Source organism: Dama dama, chromosome 29 (genome assembly GCF_033118175.1).
Source record: "Dama dama isolate Ldn47 chromosome 29, ASM3311817v1, whole genome shotgun sequence".
NCBI lineage: Eukaryota > Metazoa > Chordata > Mammalia > Artiodactyla > Cervidae > Dama > Dama dama.
This window is the reverse complement of record NC_083709.1, coordinates 39,784,469-39,803,250: the sequence shown is the minus strand read 5'-3', so window position 1 is coordinate 39,803,250 and position 18,782 is coordinate 39,784,469. Positions and strand designations below refer to the sequence as shown.

The 18,782-nt window shown below is 37.9% G+C and overlaps 1 protein-coding gene across 8 annotated transcripts in view; it reads right to left on the bottom strand.

The window, feature by feature from the left end:
- Positions 1–11,498: 11,498 nt before the first annotated feature.
- MPDZ (multiple PDZ domain crumbs cell polarity complex component) overlaps positions 11,499–18,782 on the bottom strand; it is a 162,177-nt gene continuing 154,893 nt past the window's right edge. For 5 of the 8 annotated variants that reach the window (XM_061132568.1, XM_061132565.1, XM_061132561.1 and 2 more), the window contains 2 exons: positions 17,954–18,077; positions 11,499–16,097 (listed from right to left, as the gene is read on the bottom strand). In XM_061132568.1, the coding sequence (XP_060988551.1) occupies positions 15,951–16,097; positions 17,954–18,077 (271 nt within the window). In that variant the 3' untranslated portion in view covers positions 11,499–15,950. The remainder of the gene's footprint in view (positions 16,098–17,953; positions 18,078–18,782) is intronic. The other 3 variants (XM_061132566.1, XM_061132563.1, XM_061132567.1) reach the window with 1 other exon arrangement.

Below are 18,782 nucleotides of genomic sequence, written 5' to 3'. Positions count from 1 at the left end.
TCCGCAAAAGTGTTTGACTTATCTTCCTCCTCTAACAAAGCCTGAAAATGAAAGTTGCTCAGTCGTGTCTGACTCTTTGTGACCCCATGGACTATACAGTCCATGGAATTCTCCACGCCAAAATACTGGAGTGGGTAGCCTTTCCCTTCTTCAGGGATCCTCCCAACTCAGGGATAAAACCCAGGTCTCCCTCATTGCAGGCAGATTCTTTACCAGCTGAGCCACAGGGGAAGCCCCTTCAAACACTGGTATTTAACACATACCAAACACTAGTTTTTCTATGTCAATTGTTTAAAAATTTAAGAGAATACAACATAAGCAGATAATCTTGGGGCTTTCCTGGTAGCTCAGATGGTAAAGAACTCACCTGCAATGCGGGAGACCTGGGTTTGATCTCTGGCTTGGGAAAATCCCCTTGAGGAGGGGCATAACAACCCACTTCAGCATTCCTGCCTGGAGAATCCCCCTGGAGAGAGGAGCCTGGTGGGCTACAAGTCCATGGGGTTGGAAAGAGTTGGAGATGGGTGAGCAAATCAAAACAGCACAATCTAGGCCAAGGACAAAGACAAGAACAATAAAAGGTCTTCGTAAGAGACAGGAAATGTGAAGTGGGGCTTTGAATCAAGGTCATGCTAGAAGCCAAGATAACCATTTTGACCTGCTGATTGCACAATGAAAATAAACTCTTTCCCTTCTGGTCTCTGCTTAGCACACACCCTGACAAAACAGGGATAGACACCCTCAGTGATCACAGAGCCCTGCCTTGTGGGAGGACAGTGCTACCAGGTTATATCTGAAGTTTCAGTAAGGGAAGTTTCTCCCCTTAACAAACCAGTCTGTGTCCAGGTTAACCATTAGCTAGAGCAGCAGTAAACCATGTTCCAAATGCTATTCTCAACCACCACCCTCTTCATCTCCACTTATTCTCGTTCCACAAAATTCTGCAATGCTAGCCACCCAGGAGTTAGAGATAACTCTTTGTATGGAGACTTCAACGTTTGCATGTGAGAAACAGAAGTGCCATGGCCCTTGCTCCCCTCTTACAGAACTTTGTGACTGACAATGATATGCAGTCGCCCTAACCAGGGAGTAAGACTTTTCCCTCCTGTCACCAAACCTACCCAAGTCCTTCAGCGCCCCTTCCTCCAGTTCCACGACCTGGAGTGTCTGTCAGAATCAGGGCTCTGCTGGTGGATTCAAGCAAACTGTCAGTGGGAGACATTCACTCAAGGACAAGAGGGCAGCGAGTGCCTTCCCCTCAGCTCCTGCGTCCTTACATCAGGTGATTCTGTCCCCCGCTTCCCACTTTAAGGCCTTTAATTCCTTCTATTCCTTCTTCCTCAGCAGCCATATTCTGATATAGTTTTGGGGAATGAAAACACTGTGTATTAAGAACTTAAACTTCTTCCTCTAATATTTTTGCCAGCAGCTACTTTGAGAGTTTGCTTATATTTTACTGTGGCCTGGGGCGGGGGGGGAAGTTTTTTGTTTTTTTGTAGGAGAGGGAAAGAAAGAAAGATAGGTAGAGGGCAGAAGGAGTGGAGTGAGAGCTATGCAGTGCACAGAAAAACAGATATTCAAAAAAAAAAAAAAAGAAAAACAGATATTCCACAGTTCCAGATACAATCTCACTACATGTTTATGCTATATTCACAAAAGTCCACCTAACCTTCCCTATACATTCTTCCAAGAAGACAGATTTCTTTTCTTTCTTCTTTTTATCTTTTTGCTTGCTATCATTTATATATGTGTTGAAACCAGATAATGAGATGATTTTGCCAAGAGGAAAGGTCAGAGTTAGAGATCCAATTCATTTCCTATGGGCTACTCTGCATTTCCCTCCATGACAGTCAAGGAGTTTATGTAGAGTTTCTGGGTTAGCCAGGAGTCCTGGGTCAACCTGCCCTGCTTGCCAGGCATACGTGACCATTCCAGTCTGAAGATGGAGCAAAGAAACAGCGTAGCACGTAGTATGGGAAAAGGATTAGGAAATGAGCAGGGCAGGGGATGGAATTTGCAATCCCTTCTTTGAGAGTGAAGACTGGAGTAAGATAGAGATCAGTCAAAAGATTTTTAAGAAAGTTTAATGAGCATAAACCTAAAGTTCTATAAATGAAATAAATACTTAAGTCTCCTTTCAGTTACATATTTTAGTTGCCAGTCTGTGCTTCTTTGAATATAGCCCATTTATCATTAATTATAGTTCATCCACTGCTCATGTTATAAAAATCAGCTTTAGACTTCAAGTCTACCATATAATACGTACTGGGAATGTGAAGAGGGCCGACAGGAAAGCAAAAGTGATTGAGAAGTTGATAAATAAGCTACGGACAGAAAAGACTGAGTTACTAGAGACGGCGCATTTTGCTATCAGAGAGTAAAGATAATGAGACTTCATGAAACTGTCTGATTCCTTAACTTCCACAAACTTCATTTTTTTCATTTGTCAAAAAGGTGTTGAGAACACTTCTTCTAGATGAAGTGTTACAACAATTCTGAGAATGAGCTGTGGTTCTTCAGTCTTTGTAATAAAACAATGGGTTACTGGGGTTTTCCCGGACAGTCACAGTCAGATGGCCCTTCCCTCCTCAGCTTCCCATAGCAATGAGCTCTCTTCATCTCACTAACCAGAGTCCTTAAGGTTATGACACTTCTCAAGGAAATGTTTGCAGTCACTGCTCCTTCTCATTTTTTTTTTTTTTTTTTAAATCCAAGGCAACAATTAAAAGATTTCCAGGAATTTAGCTCTTATCTATTTAAGAGAGGCATCAAATCATCTTTGACAGTTGTAGACAACACTGAAAAGAATCACAAGGACAGGAACACTGTTGGTATTGCAAGGGAACTGCTCCAATGGGCACAAATATTTTCGCTAAAAGGAGAGGGTTGTTTGGTGGAGGGAGAAGGGAAGACTGGGGAAGATCCTACAGAGGATGTCCCGACAGTCACTGAACCTCTAATCAATCATCTATTTCCAGGAGACATTCACTGTCTAACGAGTTCATGCAGAACACAGGTGAGAAAAAAAAATATTGGGCCAAAGAGTACTCTGGTTATCAACTCTTAGCTCATTTACCAAAAATTAAATCTATAACTCTATGTGTTGAATATTTTGTTAATACTTTGATTAAACTTCAAGCTAATCTACACTGTATAAACTGAAATACCTAGATTATGGCTTTACTTTGCTTTTCCATCATGCCACCTCTAAGGATGCTTCTCAGAGGACTTCAGATGGTTCAAACTAAAGTACAGAGGAAATATTCTCTGCATGGTATCAACTGGTACCACTGGAATAGACTATTGATTATCATTAGTCTACCTAAGGTAGAAGTCAAAGTGATAAACAAGGCCTTAGGACTAATATTTATGAAGATTTATTGTTTGTCCAGTAGATGCTGTATTCAGATTGATATATTGTGGAAAGTGGGCTTGATCAAATAAGATACACATAATATATTCTTTATTTTATAATAAAGACTATCTTGGGGACTAACTTCAATTGAGTAAGAAGAAGTAACTTTTCTTCAAGGACATTCTGGAAAGGTTAAAACCATTCTGCCAGCTTCTACCTAGATACCAAGCATTCCTATGGAAACCATCCATTGGCCCTAAGTTTCAGCAATGTCCGCAGGAACAAACAGCAGGAGCATTCTGCCCTTCAACCCCTTGAAACCTTGTGTAATTTTCCTACTTCCTCAGAGAATGAAAAATATCCATGATTTATCACCATTCTCTTAGTCAAAGTTAAATTAAAAGTTTGAAAAGAAGAAAAAGGAAAAAAAGTTGCAGAAGATGCAAACTAGCATTGGGCCCACTGGCATTATTTTTGGTTTCTTTTACCTTGATTTGGTCAAGTCTGTTCCAAAATGATTCTATCATTCATTTATTTGTAATTACTAAGTACTTAAAAAGGTCTTATTATTTATTTATATGTAGTACGTGAGATTTTCTAAATTCTGCTCTTTTGTCTCCAAAGTGTAATTGACCCCCTCCTTTTGTTTTCCATTGACTCTGAGGAAGAAAATATTTAACTTTCATATTCAATAGTAGAAATTTTATAATAGTCTTGGGGCTAAAGATCTTCTCCTTTTCTCTAAATCAACTTTTTCTTTCTTCCTGCCTTCCTTCTTTCCCTCCCTCACCTCTCTCTACATTGCTGAGTAAGACTCCTGAGCTAGTATGATTTCCCTCACCTCTGTATGGGGTAACACTTCTGAGAGGGGACTAAAGAAAAGATATTGTATGACTATCCTAGAAATCATTCCTCATAGTCCTCCTTTTAGAAATGAGGACACTGAAGTTCAGAGAAGTCACCTACTGGCACAAGGTCACATGGCAACTAAAGAGGCTCTTGATGAAGGTGAAAGAGGAGAGTGAAAAAGCTGACTTAAAACTCAACATTTAAGAAACTAAGATCATGGCATCTGGTCCCATCACTTCATGGCAAATAGATGGGGAAACAGTGGGAACAGTGACAGACTTTATTTTCTCGGGCTACAAAATCACTACAGATGGTTACTGCAGCCATGAAATTAAAAGACACTTGCTCCTTGGAACAAAAGCTGTGACAAACCTAGACAGCATATTAAAAAGCAGAGACATTACAATACCAACAAAGGCCGGTCTAGTCAAAGCTATGGTTTTTCCAGTAGTCATGAATGGATGAGAGAGTTGGACCATAAAGAAGGCTGAGCACTGAAGAACTGATGCTTTTGAACTATTGTGTTAGAGAAGACTCTTGAGAGTCCCTTGGACTGCAAGGAGATGAAACCAGTCCATCCTAAAGGAGATCAGTCCTGAATATTCATTGGAAGGACTGATGCTGAAGCTGAAGTTCCAATACTCTGGCCACCTGATGCAAAGAACTGACTCATTGTAAAAGACCCTGATGCTGGGAAAGACTGAAAGCAGGAGGAGAAGGGGACAACAGAGGATGAGACGGTTGGATGCCATCATCGACTCAATGGACATAAGTCTTAGCAAGCTCCAGGAGCTGGTGACGGACAGGGAAGCCTGGCGTGCTGCAGTCCATGGGGTCACAAAGAGTCGGACATGACTGAGCTACTTAACTGAACTGAATAGAGCCCATAAGGTACACAAATTAAAGCAACATGATGTAACTATTTGCTGTAAATGGTTATGTTCAAGATAGTAATGGTGGAAAGATCATGCTTGGGAATGAGTGTGGGTTTGTCCTTTAATGGATTTATCATTAATAATTTTTAAAAAATTATATAAAACAAATTTTAAATACATACACCACCTCATACTTTTGGAAAAGAGTGGCATATATAAATTTTTCATTCATTAATAAAACATTGTATGAGTAGGAACATTTCTAGAGCTATGTAACAGGAAAATGACAAAACATATTATTTTGACAGGACTGGTCAATTTGATAACTTTTAATCAAAAAAGTATGGTTTAGCTAATATATAATAACAATGATCTATGCTTTGAGATATTTCAAATCCTAAAAGATGATGCTGTGAAAGTGCTGCACTCAATATGTCAGCAAATTTGGAAAACTCAGCAGTGACCACAGGACTAGAAAAGGTCAGTTTTCATTCCAATCCCTAAGAAAGGCAATCCCAAAGAATGCTCAAACTACCACACAACTGCACTCACCTCACACACTAGCAAAGTAATGCTCAAAATTCTCTAAGCCAGGCTTTAGCAATACGTGAACCGTGAACTTCCAGATGTTCAAGCTGGATTTAGACAAGGCAGAGGAACCAGAGATCAAATTGCCAAAATCCACTGGATCATCAAAAAAGTGAGACAGTTCAAGAAAAACATCTATTTCTGCTTTATTGACTATGCCAAAGCCTTTGATTGTATGGATCACAAAAAACTGTGGAAAATTCTGAAAGAGATGGGATTACCAGACCACCTGATCTGCCTCTTGAGAAATCTGTATGTAGGTCAGGAAGCAACAGTTAGAACTGGACATGGAACAAAAGACTGGTTCCAAATAGGAAAAGGAGTACATCAAGGCTGTATGGTTGTCACTCTGCTTATTTAACTTCTATGCAGAGTACATCATGAGAAATGCTGGGCTGGAAGAAGCACAAGCTGGAATCAAGATTGCTGGGAGAAATATCAAGAACCTCAGATATGCAGATGACACCACCCTTATGGCAGAAAGTGAAGAAGAACTAAAAAGCCTCTTGAGGAAAGTGAAAGAGGAGAGTGAAAAAGTTGGCTTAAAGCTCAACATTCAGCAAACTAAGATCATGGCATCCGGTCCCATCACTTCATGGCAAATAGCTGGGGAAACAGTGGAAACAGTGAGAGACTTTATTTTTTTCGTCTCCAAAATCACTGCAGATGGTGATTGCAGCCATGAAATTAAAAGACGCTTACTCCTTGGAAGGAAAGTTATGACCAACCTAGACAGCATATTAAAAAGCAGAGACATTACTTTGCCAACAAAGGTCTGTCTAGTCAAGGCTATGGTTTTTCCAGTAGTCATGTATGGATGTGAGAGTTGGACTATAAAGAAAGCTGAGTGCCGAAGAATTGATGCTTTTGAACTGTGATGTTGGAGAAGACCCTTGAGAGTCCCTTGGACTGCAAGGAGATCCAACCAGTCCATCCTAAAAGAGATCAGTCCTGGGTGTTCATTGGAAGGACTGATGTTGAAGCTGAAATTTCAATACTTTGGCCACCTAATGCGAAGAGATGACTCATTTGAAAAGACTCTGATGCTGGGAAAGATTGAGGGCAGGAGGAGAAGGGGACAACAGAGGATGAGATGGTTGGATGGCATCACTAATTCAATGGACATGAGTTTGGTTAAACTCTGGGAGTTGGTGATGGACAGGGAGGCCTGGTGTGCTGTGGTTCATGGGGCTGCAAAGAGTCGGACACGACTGAGCGACTGAACTGAACTGATGCTTTGAGACTAAAAACTTTCACATCTATTACCTATTTCAACTTTAAAAATCTTAGGTGGAAGATATTATCCCCACTAAGAAATATATTTGGCAAAACTAAGTATCTGGCCTTAGTATAGGAAAGACTTATGGCTCTAATTTCATTTTTTTCTCCTTCAAGTAGGGAACATTTTCCACAATCCGATTCAAATTCTTTAGCAACTAAACTATCTTCTTTAGTATTTGGAATCCCTGTATGGAAAGTTAAAAGATATTTTAATAATTTTTTCTTGTTTTCACTTGGAAAATAGTTTTCTAAGTAATAACATCATCACAAGTGAAAGTTGCTCAGTTGTGTCCGACTCTTTGTGACCCTATGGGCTATACAGTCCATGGAATTCTGCAGGCCAGAATACTGAAGTGTGTAGCCTTTCCCTTCTCCAGGGGATCTTCCCAACTCAGGGATCAAACCCAAGTCTCCCACATTGCAGGCAGATTCTTTACCAGCTGAGCTACCAGGGAAGCCCAATATCATCACAAAGTATCAAGAAATATGTGATACATGGTCATCAGGGAAAACTTACCAACGCTTTTCCACTTTAGGACTTCCATTTCCAACTTTCTCAGGAGCTCATCTACCTGCAAAGGATCACTTCTGCACAGCTGATATAAACATATACATTCACTGGGATTTCAATACCTTTAAAGGTTTAAGATGATTCTTGGCTCTTAACTGGCTACCAATATTTACCAATATTTAATTGAAAAGCATGATTTCTTCTGTAAATACCAATAAACCATTTTATTAACAAGTGGGGACTGAAAATGCTTTATAGGCTTACCCCTCCCAATGTCCAAACCTAGAAATTAGGCTTACAGGTACTAGTCATGTGCTCTCTAGTACGGAAAAACATCACCCTTCATCACACCTAAAGAAAAGCATGCTGCAGGATCCAAACAGAGGCTTCTACTCTCTCGGCTGTCACCTCAATCTTTAACAGTGTGAACCTTCAAGAATCAGATGTTCATACACCTTGAAGCTGATTTTATAATCAACTCTGATTGTCACTTGGGAGTAGTCCTCTTTAAAACCTAATAATATTTCCTTAAATCCTTGGGGCGGGGGGAGGGGTGGTGGAAGGGAAGGGACTAAAGCATTTAATCACTAGTAGTGCATACCATTTCCACCTTACATTTCCCCAACTTGTTCAGTATCAATCACTTGATAAATATCTAAGAAAGGAGGATCTGACAGTCTGATCTCACCAACTTCCTTCTAGATGACTGTTTAGTTTACCAAGCTCATTTCTTCATTCCCTCCCTTCTGAGAGATTGTACCTAAAAAGGAAGATGAAAATAAACTTTACTTTTCCTATTAATTGAATACAGAGGACTAGGAGAGATTATGGGGTGATGAATATTGTACAACTTCCCATTTACTTTCAAAATTAGAAACTCTGCTTATTATGCAAGAGATGGGGCTCAGATTGATGATAAAAGCCTCTCACTAGGCTTAAATAACTCCCATACCAAAATATCTTATTTAAAATGTTAAGGAGTGACATATTTGCTTCAGCAACCAATGAGATTATGTCGTTCTCAGCTCTTCTGGAATAATTTCTGACTTTGCCTTCCATTCTAACAGAAAGTATGAGGACATTTCTAGGATGAGAAACTAAGAGGACACTTGACAAGTTTATTTCAAAGTTGAGATATAATTTAAGCCTAGTGACAGCACATTCTATTCTAGATGACCCCCACAATTTCACTACAGGTATCATAGCAGCCCTGAAGTTACACTAACTTAAGAAATACTAAAAATATGTCTATCAATTTACCTAGCGCCACCATGAGCAGATACATCATCTCATTTGACACTAATCAAGCTGTGAGGAAGATGCTATCATTTCCCTTTTATAGTCAAGGAGGCAGAGACTCCAAAAGGTCAACTGCCCTTCAGTCTGGGACCAAGCCAGGAAATGAATCCAGGGCCTTGAGACCCAGAGGCTCACGATGGATTTCAGAGAAATCTAAATCCTTCAGTGTAAGACATTCATCAGCTCTGACTTACATTCATTCAAGGCAGTCAAAGTGGATGTTGAGACTTGATGACTTTGTTACATGAATACCTGTAACATACAGAAAGGAAAATCTATAAAAAAATTAACTACTGAATAGGACAAATAGGTACTTAACAATAAATGTAGATTACTGAGTTGAACCTATTTCCCATTTTTTTTATCCAGATGCCAAAAAACATTACAAATGTATATTTTAAAATGCATAATTCCTTTATTCATTAGCCCTAAGATTAAATAACAAGATGAAGAAATTATATGCTCCCTAGCCCTCAATTTTTTTTCTTTAAAATGAGCCAGCAACCTTTATCATAAAATGAACATCTGGCACTAGATCTATTTTGAAAAAAACTGTGTCTGAAGAATACTTTACTTGCCATTTTTAAAATGTAAGTTATATAAATGGGCTTTCCAGGTGGCACTAGTGGTAAACAACCTGCCTGCCAATACTGGAGTTGTAAGAGACAAGGGTTCAATCCTTAGGTTGAGAAGACACCGTGGAGGGCATGGCCACCACTCCAATATTCTTGCCTGGAGAAATTGACAGAGGAGCCTGGTGGGCTACAGTCCATAAGTTCGCAGAGTTGGACACAACGAAAGCGACTAAGCATGCACATAGGTTACAAACATACATCTAATTATAAGAAAAATAAGGGCTGTATATAAGTATCATAAAAGTATTTAAAAAATTATTCTGAAGCTAAAACTTGGGAAGTTGCACTTTTAAATGCATAGGTATCCAACTGCAACAAAACAAAGCCAGAATTCACATTCCCTGAAGGAAGAAAATACATAATAAGTTTTATAAAGTTCAGTGACATCACTGAAATACCTGTAGTAAAAAAAAAATTAATTATTACTGACATGTTTTCTAGAGTAGCTACTTCTTAAACAACTGAACAAATTTATACATATCTTGAGTGATATTTGGCCAGTCTAGTTTGTACCTAGGGTAAGAAATCAAATCAACTGATTTAGGATTCTATTGTAAATTTGTCTTTATAACTAATGCATAGAAAGTAAAAATGTAAACTTAAACTACTTCCTAGCTAGTTTGAGAAAATCTTTTCCTAATGGAACTGACATATATTCTAATATTCACAGAAAGGACAAAGACTATGACTCTAAGAATGATTTACTTTAAAAACCAGGCAAATATTTAATCATTCAACTTACAGAATTACATGTTTTCCTCAAAAAATATGTTAGGCTATATTTTTTATGTATTGTGCTTGCTGTCTTACTCAAACGTGTCTGGAGCCACTGAACGAACATATTTTATACTCAGCTGAGATTTTTATCAGTACACTTAAAGGCAGCAGGGTGCATAATTAGGTATGCCTACCATCTGCATCGCCCTCCAGGTGCAGGAGACATTAGCTTTATTTAATATTATCACAACATTAATTTTAGTCCATTAATTTATGTCATTTGTCCTTTATTTCAAACTCAGATTGCCAATACTAAAGCACTGGAGGTGATGACCCAGTTCTGATTTCAGTGAAAGTCTTATAAACAAAATCTTAACCTCATTAATTAAGAATACTCTTAAAATAGGAATTGAATGGCTTCCTTTTACATTTTAAAAAGAAATTTACAATCAAAACCATTCAGAGTTTTTTCCAAAGAGATAGTATATTGAGAGATTTTTTTTTTGTAGGGCATAATGACAAGGCACTAGAAAACTTTAAATCACATTATGAACAAGCTATTTTTCTTTCAGTTCTTTTAAGTTCAGGAGTGTCTCCATTGAGTCATTAACACCATTCTAGTATTTGTAACTCTCCCTCACAGAGTGTAGACTTCAAGTTTTCATCCTTGGTAGGCAATGGTATTTTGACAATTTAATAACATTGCTTTTGCTCACAGTTACCCTAAAATTTATGGCAAATAACATGGTTTTCCACTTAAAGTGGTGAGATACAACTCTGCTTTTAAGCACACTTAAGTTAAACAGGAGTCTATTTTCATGATAAATATTCAGTAATTAATAGCAGAGTTATAGGAGGATATGGTAAACACCATGAAGATTCTATGCAAAACAACTCAAATTTTTGTTGTTTAGTTGCTAAGTTTTGTCCAACTCTTTGCGACCCCATGGATTGAGTGTGCCAGGTTTCTCTGTCCTTCACTATCTACTGGGGTTTGCTCAAACTCATGTCCATTGAATTGGTGATGTTATTTTGCATCCAACTTCAGAAGAAAAAAGACATGGTTATACAAAAATGAAAACAAATCTATTTAAAGAAAGCTACTGAATTTACATTATTCTATGTCTTTCAGGATATAATACTACAATAGCCATCACATTCCTTGACAGCTTATCACATGCATGGTTTAAATAGTTATCTAATCTTCCAAAGCAAGGTAAATCTGTTAAGTTTTACTGAATGGAATAAAGGATCTTTAGGGAAATGAAATTTAGAGAGTGGAATTTTGAATGCCAAATACTTCAGGGTAGACTCATGTGAAAAATCACAACTTCTAATACATCAATAAGAAAATAAGAGAAAAAGTAGGTTTTCCAAGGATAATTGTTTATTTCAGAAAATACACATGTGAGGAGGGGGAGGATGTTGGAAGACGAGAGAAGGGATCACAAAGAATCAGCAAATGACACAACTTTCTGAAAAATGTCCTTTATTAAATGAACAAGTTGAAGCACCCTCTTAGAAGCTGCCTTTTTGATGATGGTTGTAACTTTTCTGAAACATCAAGAAACATTTTCAGTGAGAGAATTCTGAGGTCATTACCATTCGTCTGTCACTGTCTTGAAAGAAATCCTTTACAGGGCCTATGACTGAACTTACTAATACTTGAATGATAAATAAGATTCCTAGAAAAATGATACAGTTTTTTCTAATTTACATAAAATGGAGTAACCATATTTTGAAGGCAAAAAGCTGCAAGGTCAATTATACAAAAATCATAGTAACCACATTTGCTTTCCTAGTCTCCACACTATTCATTTAGAAATGTTCCCGCCGCCAACATTTTTTCTTTCCTTGAGGTAACAGAGTCCAATCCCACCGTAAAAATAAAATAACTCCCTTTAGGAAGAGTCAAAGTTAAACATTACTTTTTGGTAGACAAAGTTGAGGAACATCTTTGCACAAATCAAATGCATTCCAGAATACTTGTCACTGATACGAAAGAACACACCAGGGCTGCTGAAAGCAGGTGATGATAGTTTTGTCATTTCCACACCTAGACCTCAAAAGCTTATTGATTCTTGTCTCCCTGCAGGCATCCTTTCAACTTTTCCACTCACCATGATGGAGATCTGAAGAAAGGTACTAAATCACTGTCTGGCATTCTCAGACAGTAAGCTAGATGACCAGATCTAAGGCAGCTTGGCACAGTAATTTCAGAGCAGGGAAGAGCTTCCTTTGCTTCTTTGAATCAATCAAAATCTGCTTTATCAAGAGTCTTAAAATGGAAAAAAAAAATCTTTTTCTTGTCTTTCATGAATTTTAATCTTTCATGTTTCCAATTTCATCGCTATTCTGATAAATGGGTTCTACTGACTTGCTACACCGCACTGCAACATCAGCTGCTATGTATCAGTAGATGTTGAAATTAAACACATCATCATTGTCACCATCATCATCATTCAGAAGATGTCACAAAGAAACCAGAAATGTCTGGCATTCATGGATGTGATTTAATCACACAAGCAAATATTCTGAACCTATTACGGGCAAACCACAATCATGACTTGCGCATGGTCTTGAGTTGCATATGGCATTAATACTATGATGTTCAAGTCTTCAAACTCTTTGTTCAAACACTTTTTTCCTTCCCCACAGAGAAATCTTATGTTTCCAAGAAGGAATAATATAAGAAGCATAAGCCTCTGTCATTCTCTAATGCTGATGCATCTATATTCTTTTCCTCTCAAATCTTCTTTTCCTTCCTTTTTTCCCTTCTTCTCTTCACGTCCACATGCTTCGACTTTGTTAATTAATAGCAGTTCAGGAGGGACGCTTTCCCCTAGTGTTTCGCACCCCTAAGTGGCATTCCCACTGCTTTCTGTTTTGAATTCAATATAAAGACCGTAGCTAGCTTAACTAAAACAAGGTAATACCATGAATTAACCACAACTTATAATTCAATCATCTACATACTGAATAAAAATGTATACAGTCTCTCCTATTTGCCAGGCATAGCAATGGTAGCTAAGAATATAAAAACATCCAAGATTATAGTGTCCTAGGGCTTCCATTGCAAAGTACTACATATGAGGTGGTTTACAACGGCAGAAATTTATTCTCAGTGTTCTGGAGGCCAGATGTCTGAAAGTGAGGGACAAGGTCTCTCCAAAGACTCCAGGGAAAAATTCTTCCTAGTCTCGTCGAGCTTCTGGTGGCCGCAGATATTTTTGTTTGTTTTTTGGTCCCTATCTTTACATGGTCTTCTATGTCTTTATGTCTCTCTTTGGCCTTCTCTTAAGAATTTTGGGCCTATTGTAATCCAGCATGACTTCATTTTAACTGAACTGACTGCATCCACAAATATCCTGTTTCCAAATAAGGTCACATTCTGTGGTTCCTGGGAGATGTAATTTTGGGGGCAACGCTACACAGACTAGTACAGTTACCTCTTGGGCTGCTGTCACTGTGGTACTCCCACACACACTCAAGCCAACACTCACTGGTTAAGCTGCCTTCCTAGGGCATGCCGTACAGTGGCCTCCATAAGACCTTTGCTAGTTAAAACATATAAGCGGGTGGTTCAGCTTCCAGCAGCCAGCCACGAAAGGATCCTGACATGCCTTCATGATGAAGGGCCATTTCCTTGGTGACTAAGAAGTTGACTGTGTCACTGGGATCCTGAAATGCATTTTGTAGCATCAGGTATCTCAGTTTACAAGAGATAGTTGGGAAGAATATCTCCTGAATTCTTGCAACGTGTAGCTCTATTCCGGAGAAGGCAAGGGCACCCCACTCCAGTACTCTTGCCTGGAAAATCCCATGGACGGAGGAGCCTGGTAGGCTGCAGTCCATGGGGTCATGAAGAGTTGGACTTGACTGAGCGACCTCACTTTCACTTTTCACTTTTATGCACTGGAGAAGGAAATGGCAACCCACTCCAGTGTTCTTGCCTGGAGAATCCCAGGGATGGGGTCACACAGAGTCAGACATGACTGAAGTGACTTAGCAGCAGTAGCTCTATCCATTCATTTTGTATATCTAAGAACCACAGAATTTTTATTTAGAACTTGATAACAAGATTTGGGATAAAATAACCTATCACTTCACACAGGAGATAAATCAGAGGGAATGCATATGTTCATTAGGTAACTGGGAAAGAACTGGCAGAACAAAGGCTCCCCAATTCCTTGCTCAGGGTTCAAATCATATTTCTCATGTTATTAAAAATAATTTTCACTATGACTTTTTTCTATCTGAACATGCTTTAGGTCTTGACCCCTCTAAAGAACAATTCAAAACACTGTTTCACTCATATCATTTCAGAAAACCACATACAGGCACAACACCTCTCTTTCTTCAACACTGTTTTCTTCCTCTACTCTATGCAGAGTTTATGAATCTTTAGCATAAAAAATCTGGGCAAAAAAAACATTGAGCTTTTCATAATGCAGTTGTCCAAAGTTCCTCTAACTGTAACTATGGACACCATATGTTCAGTTAGACATGATAAAAACCAATTTTAAATTGCAAATTTTGAACAATAAAGCTCTTTCCCAGTAAAAAGAACAAAAAAATTATATGCCTGCCTTTTTTTTTTTTGGTGCACCATGAAGTTTATTTATTCATTTCAATTCTGCATTTACACAAAAGTGCTGTAATAAAATATCTGTACACTACTTTTGTTACAAATATAGATAATATTCAAAATGACTTTATATATTCTAATGTAGGAGTTTCACGCTCTAAAATGGGAATGAACACATGATAATTCCTCACCAGTTGTCTCAATAAACAGCTCCATCTGTTTCCCTTAGTCTTAAACTATTGTATTATAAGATGTTAATATAAGGCAATGAAATGAAGTTATGTTAATCCCCTTAATTTTTCTATCAATTTACTAATGGCATACAACCAAAATAATTACTAACACATTGCTTTTTTCTCTGTCATTAAGATTAATACTAACTGAAAACCAATTGCACAGCACACAGACACATTTTCAGCAAAGCATCCCTTCATACCAGCACTAGCAATTCAGAGACCCTTCCACGTGCCTGCATGGTTAGCATGGAGGCTTTCTAGAGAAACCACAGTCAATACAGGACAAGGCCATCCTTTTACTTATAGAAAGGTGAAATGTTATACAATATGTCAAAAATGAAAATGAACCTCAAGATGTGCAATAAATGGTTTCTTTACAAACTTAGGGACATTGATTCCTATTGCTGCTATTTTACTCAATCATGAAGTCCATTTTTGGAGAAAACTATATATGTATATATTAGAGCTAGCAGATGCAATGTTTTAGTAATATTTAAAATAATTAAATATTGAAAGAATTTTTAAAGACTTTCAGTACAACTTTTCTAAGCTAGAAGTGGGGAGAGAAGGTAGATTAACAAAATACATTTTTATAAAACTCGAGATTTTCTTCCTTATACTTTCATTTTTCACCTTAATTTCATGAAGCCACTTCTCCTTGGTTAGCTTTTGAGTGACTTTTTCTTTCTCTACTAACCACTGATCATGCATTAAAATTTGCCCACCTGATTATAAAATGTCAGGTATCTTCAGGAAGTAAGACCAGCTTTATCTATGCAAACAAAGAGCCCTTCTCTTTGAGTTTACATCGCAAAATATAAAGAGAATGGGAAAGTGATGCTAGGGTGTCAGTAAGAAAATTATTTCCATATGACAAAGCAAACCTAAATGTTATTTTTTTTCCTACAGTATTGAAGAGCCCAGTGAACGCAGCCTGGGAAAAATGTGCAGGATCACTCTCTTTATAACGTGAGATGTGAGGGAGAAGTTGAAGTGGCTCAATTCTGGCAGCAAATTCAGGAGAGGACCATCAGAGTGACACTGCCTTTTGTCCGCTTAAGGATGGCAACCGCTTCTTCGTGGGTTACCCCTTCCAGACTCTGCCCATTGACAGCAATGATCTGATCACCCCTCTTTAGACGGCCATCTTCGGAGGCTGCTCCCTGCAATTATAAAGTGGGCTTATTTACTTCTCCAAAAAAAAAAAAAAAAATGCTGTCTCGCAGCTACACAATAGAAAAAGATCCAAACAAGAAGGTAAACTGCTCTGCGTGTACACACACATTGCTCTCAGTGCTCCAGGGTGCTCCACAGCCATTAAGCAATGATGAACAGACACAAAGGAAGCCTTTCTCCTAAATGGCTTTAGCACTGAGATTCCAATTTGAGAGAGAACTTAGCAGTCAGTAGATTAGTTGGATGGTTTTTTGGCTGTTCAGCACAGCAGCTGGTGGGAACTCAAATTAATAAAGAATATTTGGGAATATGCCTAGTAGGAATGATTTCATAGAATCCAAGATTTTTTATCCTGTAAAGAAGACCTACAGAAAGAAAACAAGGGATTAGCAGTTTTGTAGGACAAAAGCGGTTTTATAGGACAAGGACATGAGGGCCACCGAATCTCAAGTTCTACAGGACCACAAAAGCCCACGTGTATGTTGACAAGCACAGGATGAGGCCCAAGTCATGCGAACTCTAATCCTAATTCTTTCTGTGGCTTTCAAAAGGTGGCTTAAGCTGCTTGATTCTTTACTTCCCAAGCATAGATGGAGTCTTCATAGTCCTTGTGGGCCCGAAATGATTAAGACTGAATACAGACACTACTGTCTGTAGAAGAACCCTATCCTAAGGCATACTTACAGTAGGCAATTATGTAATTAAATATAAGATAAAAAATATGGAAAAGTTAATGAGGAACCCATAATGATGAAATTCTTAAAATATGCTCTAACTAGCATGCCTTAAATAAACTGTTCTAAGGCTGAGAAAAAGGACTGCATGACTCTTTTATTTACTGGAAAATGCTATTTGTGTTTTTGGACATACCAATGGCTTTAAAAAAATCTCACAAAATAGGCTCATTGTTAGATTGCTATAGATATAGCACTTTATATTGGTTAAAAAATAATAATAGAATGAAATCTCCATAAGTAAGCACTCAAAAGAATGACAACACTAATCTAAAGCCCCTAAATGAAATCTTTTAGTAGGTTAAACGTAATTGTTTTTGTGTGCTGCAAAATTTTGAGAATCTGAATTTTCTCCTGGAGGAAATTTTGTCACATTTTATAGTTCCTAAAAATTGTCTTCACAACAAATCACCAAATAATAATTATATGGGTTTAAATTATTTTAACAGCCTAATGTTTTAATAACTTGTATCCTAAACATTCTTACCATCCAACAGGATGCTCTATGATTACAACTATATATCAATGGTTTTCTTTTCTTCACTGAATCCCTTTACATAGAGCTCGTTTGTGGTAGGTGACAGGGCTGCTGGATACGCAAAAATTTTAGCAGTTATTTTTCTATTCCATTTAATGAAATGAAACTTGCAAAATAAACACATCTTAGCTATTCTGCATATGTATTATATGTACTCTTCTGTGCCTATTTTATATTTCACAACAAAAAAATGCAAAGAAAAAGAAATGCCAGGGCTCTTTAACATATACATATTTAAAATGCCCTATTTTCAAAAGACATTCAGTTATATGCATCTTGTTTGCAAAGGAAAACAATCAGGCCTGACTGTCTAACTCAAGTTCATGAATTTTATGTATATTGTTGACAGCACCCATGAAACTTCAATTTGAGCCTATATTCCTTTAAACATAACGAAACCTCAAATTGGACAAAAATACTTAATGACCTGTTCCTGCAGGGAGTTGTGCAAGAAAATAATCAAATGTTGACCATTTGGCATTACCTCAGGCTATAAACTAATAAGCCAGCTGCTGACCACTATTAGTGAACATTTAGGGGGGAAAAGGGTAGTTAAAATTTGAAAGCTTACCTTCGCAAACACTGTTTTAACATAAATGGGTAAGTCTCCATGAGGACTGCCATATCCTCCTACTATACTGAAGCCTAAGCCATCTGGTCCTCGGTCTAGTGTAATAGACTTACACTGAGGAGGCCTACGGAAAGGGAAGAAAACAAGAGCCATTAGATCTTATGTGTACACACACACACACACACACACACACACACACACATGGCATATATAGGGATCTGTATGAATCAGCGGGTTATCTGACACCCACCTAAAGCTGACCTAATTCTCTGTGTCACCAACAGTGAGAACACCATGGGTATTTAGGGACGCTTCCATTGTCAGTGTCTGCTGCGCTACATATCTTAAATTTACATAATCTAATGAAGCCCTACTTAACACCCTAATTCTATTACCCATGTATACTACCCTTAACCTAACATATTCATGGCAAGTTCTCATTGTACACTGTAGCAGCTCTTTTTCCAGTTCATTTAAAGTGAGAGGAAGAAGCACTGAAGACTAAGATGGAATAAGTCATAAACATCAGTATTCCCAAGATCAGAGACAAAAGCAGATAAACATAATAAAAGCTGCATCAAATAATTTAAAAATTTAAAAATATGCTCCTCTTTTCTCTCTATATGTTCTAATACTTTTGTATTCAAGTTTTGGGTAATTGTGAAGATTTTTACTCAAAAGTATGATCTATTAAATGATCAGGCAGTGTAGAAACTTTTAAAAGGATAGACTGACCCCAAGACTAAAATGTTTCTTCAAAAAACTCAACAGATGAAAATGTAGAAAGAGCAGCAGCACACATACACGCCTGTCTGTCATCTACCCACCG